Source organism: Ursus americanus, chromosome 30 (genome assembly GCF_024610735.1).
Source record: "Ursus americanus isolate L20-20 chromosome 30, mUrsAme1.1.p, whole genome shotgun sequence".
NCBI lineage: Eukaryota > Metazoa > Chordata > Mammalia > Carnivora > Ursidae > Ursus > Ursus americanus.
Genome location: NC_142156.1, coordinates 9,282,468 through 9,292,476, shown reverse-complemented (window position 1 = coordinate 9,292,476; position 10,009 = coordinate 9,282,468). Strand labels below are relative to the sequence as shown.

The 10,009-nt window shown below is 49.9% G+C and overlaps 1 protein-coding gene across 2 annotated transcripts in view; it reads right to left on the bottom strand.

Moving 5' to 3' along the window:
• Window positions 1-9,709, bottom strand: part of C30H12orf43 (chromosome 30 C12orf43 homolog) — a 28,072-nt gene extending 18,363 nt beyond the window's left edge. For both annotated transcript variants that reach the window (XM_045791530.2, XM_045791531.2), the window contains exons 1-5: window positions 9,559-9,709; window positions 4,408-4,450; window positions 4,127-4,225; window positions 1,096-1,169; window positions 419-509 (exon numbers count right to left, since the gene is read on the bottom strand). In XM_045791530.2, the coding sequence (XP_045647486.1) occupies window positions 419-509; window positions 1,096-1,169; window positions 4,127-4,225; window positions 4,408-4,450; window positions 9,559-9,703 (452 nt within the window). In that variant the 5' untranslated portion in view covers window positions 9,704-9,709. The remainder of the gene's footprint in view (window positions 1-418; window positions 510-1,095; window positions 1,170-4,126; window positions 4,226-4,407; window positions 4,451-9,558) is intronic.
• Between the last annotated feature and the right edge of the window lie 300 nt (window positions 9,710-10,009).

Here is a 10,009-nt window from a genome sequence, read left to right as displayed (position 1 = left end):
GAAGAGGCCACAGCGGGAGGCGGCCAGAGAGCTCCGGCTTGGGAGTGAGGCTGGCCTTGGTTCCAACCCTGGCTTCTTTGCTTCCCAGCTGTGCGACCTCAGTAAGTGACATTCACCTCTCTGACCGTCAGTGTCTTCATCTAAGACCTGGGGATCTTAGCAGAGCGCAGGCCTCATAGGGACGCCCCAAGAATGAGGTGTCTGCCACAAGATGTTCTCAAGATGCAGCAACAATCCAAAGCCAGCGCCCGACAGAACCTCTTCCCCTTCCCACCGAGGGCACCATTTCTCGAGCTACCTGACAGGGCTCCTTCTTGGCCTGGGTCTGATCAGATTCTGCTTGGCTATTCCAGGGGACTGGCAAACACAGACAACGGGCAAAAAGGAGGGAACACGAGGAGAGGATGTGAGAGCTCACCTGGAGCTGGAAGGTAATCGCTTTCGGCCAGGCTGGGGGGCAGCTTTATTCTCGGAGCCTCCAGGGATGGATGTGAAGAAGAGGCGGAAGCCTGAAACCCAAAGCGGTGGAGTCAGCACTGCCAGGGGCCGGCCCCTCCTCCCAGGTGCCGAGGCTGTCCTGCCCCTGCCCTCAAGGAGCTCTGCGTCCAGAGGCGAGGACCCACGAATCACCGTTGGCTGACTACAAAAAGATGCCTCGTGTGTTGAGAGGCAGGCGCGATGCCTGCTGGAGCCAGGGGACAGGGGCCTGCGGGGACACCAGCTGCCCCATCAGGTCAGCAAGCCCGAGGGGGAACTGAAAGCCAGCAGGTGAACCTTCTGCCTAAGGCAGCTTCCACAGTGGCAAGTGGGCTGGGGACGGGATAGACAGACTCAGCCGGGGGCGGCTGGCGGGTGGGGCGGTAAGACGCCCCCGCTACGGCTTCGACATACAAAGGTGCTTCAGGCAAGAGACTTAATTTCTCAGAGCCTCAGCTTCCCCTACGGCTCCCCCTGTAAGCGGGGGTATCATCATCGTGCCTGCCTCCGAGAGGGCTGTGTGGATCATTGAGTGTACCGAAACTGTGTGTGCCGGCCCCAGACACACATCAGGTGTGTAATGAAACAACCCTGGGCATTAACAGTGGGACTGCTCACCATCATCCTCTGCGGGGACTTTCTGCACCTCAGCCTTTGCTGGCTCCTTCACGACTTCGGAGATGGTAATTGAGCTACGGAAGGAGGAAATGGTTGATTTAGGATGAGATGTGGGGTAACAAGAAAAAAATTTTTAAAAAGTTAAAACAATTTTTTTTAAGTGGAGGGGACAGGGGCATATGATGTTAAATGCTACAGCAGCAAGCACACCCGCCCGATTAAGGATGGTAACACCTAGAGCCATAACGAGCCGAATAGCCCCTCCCGGCGCAAATGGTAGTGCTGCCTTTGTTTGAATCCCACTTTATTCCAGAAAGTGTTGAAGAAGTTTTAAAGATACCCGCAGTACAACAAAATTAATGCAATTTCAAATAGAACAAAGAGAAGATAGCCTACGAGGGACAGAAATTGCTGGAGAGAGGGTGCATGGTTTGCATTGAGCTTCCTGGAAGCAAGCATGAAGAGGGAAATAAAACCAATCTGGAGAGCTGGTTCAGAGGTCAGCTTCTACAGCAGCGCAGACCCGTTTTTTGTTTCTTTTCTTAAATTTTTTTTTAAAAAGATTTTGTTTATTTATTTGACAGAGAGAGAGACAGCCAGCGAGAGAGGGAACACAAGCATGGGGAGTGGGAGAGGAAGAAGCAGGCTCCCAGCGGAGGAGCCTGATGTGGGGCTCGATCCCAGGACTCTGGGATCACGCCCTGAGCCGAAGGCAGACGCTTAACAACTGAGCCACCCAGGCACCCCTCTTTTCTTAATTTTTAAAAAAATTTGAGATAATTATGGGTTGACATGCAGCTGTAAGAAATAAAAGAGAGATCCCATATGCCCTTCCCTTTCCTTCCTATGGTAACATGTGCATAACTAGAGTCCAGGATCACAACCAGGAAACGGACATTAATACAACCCACTGACTTTATTCACACTCCAGAGACCTGGCTTTGAATCCTGGCTTCATCACTTCCTTGCAATGTCCCCTCTGGCAAGTGACTTCATCTCTCTGAGCCTCTTACTCACCTGCACACTGAGAACAGTAACCCTACATCTTAGAGTTGTCACGGGATGACATGACATAGTGGTTACCAAGCACTTAGCGTAGAGCTTGGCCACAGCAGGTGCTGAGTAAATAGTAGTTTTTTTTTTTTTTAAAGATTTTATTTATTTATTTGACAGAGATAGAGAAAGCCAGTGAGAGAGGGAACACAAGCAGGGGGAGTGGGAGAGGAAGAAACAGGCTCATAGCGGAGGAGCCTGATGTGGGGCTCGATTCCGTAACGCCAGGATCACGCCCTGAGCCGAAGGCAGACGCTTTAACCGCTGTGCCACCCAGGCGCCCCTGAGTAAACAGTAGCTGTGATGATGATGGAGGCGGTTACTGCCATCGAGATGAGCAGGGAGAGGTACCGAGATCAGGAAGAGTCTCTCTGGTGAATGCTGATGAAGTCACCATGCACTGCAGAGAACAACGCTCTCACAAGATCCTGGCAGCAAACACAGCAACGCACTGGCTGCATTCTCCTAACGGCCTTCCCTATATGCCAAAGGCATTCCCCAGAACGCCGTGCAGGAAAGCAGGGAGAGGGCACAGAGCCGCCGCTGCCCAGGTGCCTAACTCCGACCCGAGTATCTGACACAGTGGTTCAATGTCAGTCTGCGGGGGACATTAGGCAATATCTGGAGACATTTTTGGTTGTCATGACTGGTGGTGGTGGGTGGCTGGGGGGGGGGGATGCTATGAGGATGTCGTGGGTAGAGGCCAGGGATGGTGCTCACTGTTCCACAATGCACAGGGTGGCTCCCCACAAGCAAGAAAGATCCAGTCCAAAATGTCCGGAGTGCCAAGGCTGAGAAACCTCCATCTAACACAAGGAACCAACTGGGGTATCATTTACGTCTCTTTTCAGAGAAGCACAGAAACACCGCAGGGGATATGCTGACCGTGGTTGACCTGTGCCCTGCGGGGTCTCCACCTGGGGAAGCGTCCGATGTGGATCACTGCAGTGCCGGCCAGGCCTTGTTCAGCCTGAAGCCAAAGGGTCATGAAGAAAAACGGCTCCCGTGTGTTGAAATGCCACTAGACCTTCCAAAGCATGTTCGCCACATTCTCGAGTTGGGGACTGGTACTGAGGCTGTGGTGGCTCATTCTGTCTGTCTCAGAAGAGCGGCTGGTGTATACTTCAGGAGGACATGTTTGTCTTTTTGATAAACTGAAGGACTATGGCCTGAACATCTTCATCCTCCTTTCAAAATCCGGTGGGGCTCCGCCAGTCAGGAATGGATGTAGACCACTTTTTCCTGAAATGTGTTCCATGCTACACTGAGCGGTCTTCCCTGAAACAAAGCCACTGTGGCCAACTGAGTTTGGAAACTGCCGCGCCAAGCAAAACCACACAGGTCTCTTGACTGCAGGATTCTCAAAGCCTTGAATATACTATTAGGAATCTAAGTCTAAGGGCACAAGGGGGTGTATAAATTGCAGTGTTTCCCAACTTCCTTGCTGTTGGACCCCTTCTTTTGAGAGCCACGCTTTGGACTTGGCGGCTACTTGAGGAATGCCGACCGGGATCTGTACAGATTATACTCTCAAATGCAAGAAAGAGAACTAGCACGGCACAGGGCATGAAGAAAGCATCCCCAAAATAGTTCTGGCTGTCTCTAGCCCTCTCATAGTGAGAATGAGCTCTTGCTTCTTGGGTTCCTCTTACTTTCGTGGTAGCAAGATAATGCAGATAATGCAGTGGTTAAGAGTGTGGTCTTTAGGGCCAAACACACTTGGGTTTGAGTCCCAGCCCTGCTCCTTACACCCTGTGCCTTCCAGCAAACACTCCTTCTCCCAGAGAGCCTGTTTCCTCATCTCCAGAATAAGGACAACGATAGGACCTATATGGTAGGCTGGTTACCAATGCCATGAGGGGACATATGCCATGTGCTTGCCCAGTGCCTGCCTGCACACCCTGAGCTCCCAGACGATGTTAGCCATCCCTGTTCGTATTAAAGGAGTCAGGAGAAGAGAAGGTACATCTTTGGTTACCTGTCCAGCAGGGCTCCCAGTTTCTTGGCTACGTGGGCTCGGAATTCAGGGGTGGTCTGAAGTTCATTGCCATCTTGTTCATGTTCGTCCACTCTACGCCTACAACACACATGAAAGGACCTCACTGCCTGCCAGCTCAGCACCTGCTCGCTCAGAGCGCAGGGACTCCACGGGTCTCGTTCACCCTGGCATCCCAGGGTCTAACCTCGTGTCTGGCACACAGCAGGGGATCACTATTTGTCAAAAGGGTGAATTAATCTTGAACCCAACGTGCACAGTACCTGAGGCTCGGCTGGGTGGCTGGCCACTGATTATTTCCGGCATCTGTAGAAATAAGGAAAATTGAGGCATTTATAGAGGAAATGACAACAATGTCTGTTCGGCGTCGGACACGAGTTACACGTATAACACACTGAATGCCCCCAACAACCCTGTTAAAGGAGTTATTATCCATTTTGCAGAAGAGGAAGCTGAGGCAAGGAGATGTAAACTAACTTGGCCAGAGTCACGCAGCTAGTAAGCGACAGAGTTGGGGCGAGACCCAGGTCATGTGGTTCCAGAGCCCCCTCTTAACCACTACACTGAACGAGAAAGTCTAAGTGTATTTGATTCCAGTGTTTATTGCACACCTACTATGTGCCTGGCTGTGTGCTAAGTGCTGTGGAGGAGAGAGAAGGTGGCTCAGTTACATAGGATGCTGGGGACGCCTGGCCTGGTGGTCATTCACTCAACCAAATCCTGAGGCTCTACTATTAGCCAGGTGGTGTTCCAGTTGCGAACAACTCAGACATAGATCCCAGCCCTCACAGAGCTTCCATTCTAGTTGGTGGATACGGATGACAAAAACCACACAACTAAAATATAAAATTAGATAAATATAGGGGGGAAGAAAACAAAGCAGGGGAAGGATGTGGGGGAGGGTCTAGGCGGGGGATCATTTTATAAAGGTGGGCAGGGAGGACTTTACTGATAGGTGACATGCGAACAGAGATCTCAGAGAGGCAAGGGAGTAAGTCAAGTGTATACCTGGGTAAGAATCTTCCAGGTAGAGGGAAGAGCACCTGCAAAGGCCCTGAGGCAGAAGTTTAGAACCAGCCAGGAGGCTGGTGTGGGTGCAGCCCAGTGAGTTGGGGGAGCAGCAGAGATGGGGACCTCATAGGGGTCAGATCAGGAAGGGCCTGGAGGGCCAATGTGAGGACCTGGGCCTTGAGGGAGGTGAGGAGCCACTGGAGGATTCTGCACGGAGGAGGGACATAAACGGACTTGAGATTTTCCAGCATGTCTCTGGCTGTGCTGTGGACACAGACCACAGCGGGGCGAGGGCAGAAGGAGGGGGCCACGGCAATCATGGAGGAGTGGCAGGGCTCTGGATGTGTGTATTCTGAAGGAGTCAGCAGGATTTTGCTGATGGACTAGATGGACGGTGTGAGAGATGAATGAAAAGATGGTTCTCAGGTCTTTGAATTGAGTAACGGGACAAAGTGTGCTTGTGTATTTAGGGAGCCAACTGGACAACATGATCACTTGGTAGCTCTGGACCCCAAGGTCTTGAACGACTCCAGAGCACGCAGTTCACATTGTGGTCTGTGTCAAATGTGCTCTGCAGCACAGCACAGAGTGCAGAGTGCCCGGTGCTCCTGGAGTTGGGGAGCCTGGAAGCCTGGGATGGACCCAATGCTTCCTTCCGAGCACACAATCACAAGCAGGAAGAGTATTTCCTCCATCATGACTACAGAGCAAGGGCAGTGACCGGTAAAGTCATGGAGCGCAAACAGTTATCAGGCCCCAGGCCCCAGATAACAGGGTTCAGTTAAGTTCCAGTTCTTCCACTGTGACTCTGGGCAAGTCACTCTACCTCCCCGAGCCTTTGTTTTTGTCATCTATAAAATGGGGATAAGACCAGCAACTTCCCAGAGTTAGTGCGAGGACACAGTGAAGTTTTACAATGTTTTGGACACTTGGTTTGCACATCTATCTCCTCCCTGGATTTGTAAGCTGCCGGAGCACGTGGTCCGCCTCTTGTTATCTTTACATCTCCAGCTCTTGGCGTATTGCCTTGGTGTGAAAGAAATGTTGCATGAAGTAGTCAAAGTGTATGCTGCCCAAAATAAGTGGTTTGAGGTGTGGGTGATCAGTTCCTTATTACTGGATTAAAGAGCTGTATGAGGGGTTACGTTAATAGTACAGTCACCTATGGGGTGCCTGGGTGGCTCAGTTGGTTAAGTGTCCAACTCAATTTCAGCTCAAGTCACAATCTCAGGGTTGTGAGATTGAGCCCGGCGTCAGGCTCTGCACTGGACATAGAGCCTACTTAAGATTCTCTCTCTCTCTCTGACCCCCACAACTTCGATGTGCACACTCTCTCTCTTTCTCCAAAAAAAAAAAAAAAATCTTAATAATACAGTGACCTACATTTCCACATGGTCACGGATCAAAGGGTGGGAGTTTTGCCCACAATAGGCACTTGTCTGTGGTGGGGAGTGGCAGAACAGCAGTTGATAGCATGGCCTTAGAGTCAGAAAGACTTGGATTTATGTCTGGCTCTGCTACCTACAAGCTAGACGACCTTTCTGAGCGTCCACTTTCTCATCTGTAAAATGGGGCTAATAAGTGCTGGAATGGTACTGCTGGAAAAATTAAACCAGACAACAAATACAAAGTGTTTAGAACAGGACACACAGGGGAGCCTGGGTGGCTCAGTCGGTTAAGCTCCAACTCTTGATTTTGGCTCAGGTCATGATCTCAGGGTCGTGAGATCGAGCCCTGTGTTGGCTCAGTGTGGAATCCGCTTGAGTTTCTCTCTCCCTCTACTCCCCCTCCCCCGCCCCCGCTCCCTCCTTCCCTCTCTCTCAAATAAATAAAATCTTAAAAAAAAGAAAAAGAAAAAAGAACAGGGCACACACTAAACGCTCAACTCGTGGTGGCTATTATCATTAGAATGGCCCAAGAATGTATGTCAAGTGTTCAGTATTTTTCCTGGCACACAGAAGGTGCTCAATAAGTAACAGCTTGTTATCGGCAGCTACATCTACTTTGATCAGCAGGTTTACGATTTCACAAAAACAATGAGTTGCAAAGCTGATATCTTGGATGCCACTTCCCCGTGCGCATCTCTTCATTTGTTGGTCAAAGCTGTTCATGGTTGACACTCGCAACAATCCTAGGACTCAGGCATTTTACACACGGGGAAACTGTGGCTCTCAGAAATTATTTTACTTGTCTGGGGCCAGCTTCGGAGCTGGCACTTCATACCAAGTACTCCCTTTACTGCCACGGAGAAACCCATTCCGTCCATCAAGGCAGAAACAACTGGACTGCAAATCTGTTTGAAGTCTCAGTCCCTCATTCATCAGAGAAGTGCCTTTCTGGCAAGTTCTGTCATATAAGAGCTATTTTCCTAAGCGCCGTGCTAGGCCCTTGGGATACCACGGTGGAGGGACAGGCCAGATCCCAGCCTTTGTTAAGTTCACATCACAGAACCTCTCACTTAAATAATTTGTGGAGCAAGTCAGGCCAGGGTTAACTCACCCACAAGGACTAGAGGTGCAGGGATGAAAGGAAAAAAGACAAGCGGTAGTTGTAGGGGAAAAGGAAGCACCATCTGTGAAGGGAATTGCACAAGGTACGATGGTGACACTGTGAAGACGCGTAACCAGCTTTTCTGAAGAGGCGGTATCTCAGCTGTACCAAAGGGTAAGCAGGGGTTAAGCAGGAGAGAGAAAGCAGCCCAAGTAGAGACACCAGTCACATAACTACTGCCATTTATTGGGCCTTTGATAAGCACCAAGCATTGTAAATGTATCATCTAAGTTATTTCTCAACCTTGGGGAGGGGAGGGGGGACTACCATGACTCTTGCTTTACAAGTGCCTTATCCAAATTCTCTTTGCTAGTGAGTGGTGGAGTTGGAAAGGCAGAGCTGTATGTAGAACCTGAAGAGAAAAGTGCTGAGTTACGGTGTCCAGAGGTGAGAGGATATAATATGGTTTGGAGTCTACCTGTGGGAAATGCAATGTGGCAGGACAGCAAGAAGGGAGAGGCAGGCAGGGAACGGATTACCAAAGGGCTTGTAAGACCTTTTAAACAAAAGTGGGGGTTCTTAACCTTGCTTTGCTATGGCCTGCTTTGGCAGTCTGGTAAAGCCTGGATCCCTCCTCAGAATAATGTTTGAAATGAGTAAAACACAACACATACGATTACAAAGAAAACCAATGATACAGAAATCCAGTTATCATTAATAGTAAAAAGCAAGCAAGCAAGCAAGCAGGCATATTACCAAGTAAGGGACAGGTGAGGTAAGGTAGGGAGAGACACATGGGGGGCTATGTGACCAGGCTCATGCAGGGGGCTACGTAACCGGGCTCACAGAAATCCCAGAGGTGGAGAAATGTTATAAAGATATTAACCAGAGAACAGGGAACAAAACAAACCCATCTTGTTTGTTCTAAATATAGATAAGATATTTTCATAATATTTACAAATCCATCTTGTTTGTCCTAAATGTTATAGACAAGATATTTACCAATAAAAGCCCTCAGTGGCAACAAAATCCTGAGGCCTCTCACTCTAGAGGCTTTCCTTTCCCTTCTCACCTTCCCTTAATAAACCTTCACTTTGTTTCACCATTTGTCTGCCAGATTCGTTCTTTGACTCTGTGAGACAAGAACCCTGCAACATTACTATATGTGCTTCTTCATTAATACGTTAAGTGAGATCTACCCATGACTGCAATTTTAAAGCAGGGATGAGTGTCAATTATTTTTTCCCAACATTTTATTGTGAATAAAATGATATTTTGATACATATGCAAAGACTGTAATGGGATATGAAAATCTGCGATTTTGTTAGGGCAAAGTAACAGGTATGCCCAAACGACTGTAGTTTGTTGCGCAGATGCATGAGAGAAAGGGATGCTAAATTTCAAGTGCAGGTTAATGAAAGTAAAGATGAAATATTTTTCCGATTCCAAATTCACGGATCCTCTGGATTCTACCCATGACTAGGAATCCCTGTGTTGAAGGGCTTTGGATTTATTCTCAGGGTAGCAGAGTCACGGTCAGACACGTGTAGGGCTCAGCTCGCTGGCAACCCCAAGGTCTGAGAATGAGCTGGACGCGGGGTACGGCTGGAGACTGGTATCCAGTTAAGGGGGGCCGTCGCAGTCATCTCGGAGAGGTGGCGGGCTGCCAGAGTGCGCAGTGACGATGGACCAAAGGAAGCAGAGTCAAGAGACATTCAGGTGCCTCAGTTTCCCTGACTGGGATAATGGAACAACGCTCTCTTGCACCTGACCGCTCTTTGAATCTGAGTCCACCCAGTCCCTGGAGCTTTCTCAGGGGGAGAAGTCGAGCCCCCGTCACACCCTCCATTCTCTGAGACCCCAGGGGAAGATCCCACGCCTTTCCGCCAGACTCCCAGAACACAGCCACCTACCGGCTCTTGGCTTCTCCGGCCCTCTCTGGCGCTGCTCCAAGCCCCAGGCCGGCATCGCCGCCTCCCGGCACCGTGCCAGCTCCTCCGCATCGCTGCTGCTGCTGCTGCTCTCCAAATCACTCAGGGCGCTATTGGGCGCCGCCATCTTGAACTACCGCAAAGGATTGTGGGGAGCGCGTCTACGAGCGAACCTTCTCCACAACCGCAGGAGGGCGGAGAAGCGCAAGGTATTGTGGGGACTGTAGTTCTCAGACTCCGGCCGTCGTCGGTTGCGAACTACCCTGAAAGGTGAGAGCTAGAAAGAAAGGGCTAAGACGTGAACTTCTCCATCCTTTTCTTGATGAGGAAAATGAGATCTACAGAGGAGAAGGAATTGCCTAAGGTCATACAGGGAGTTAATGACAGAACCAGCATTGGTTCCTAGGCGTTGATCCAGTGTAGTTTAAATATT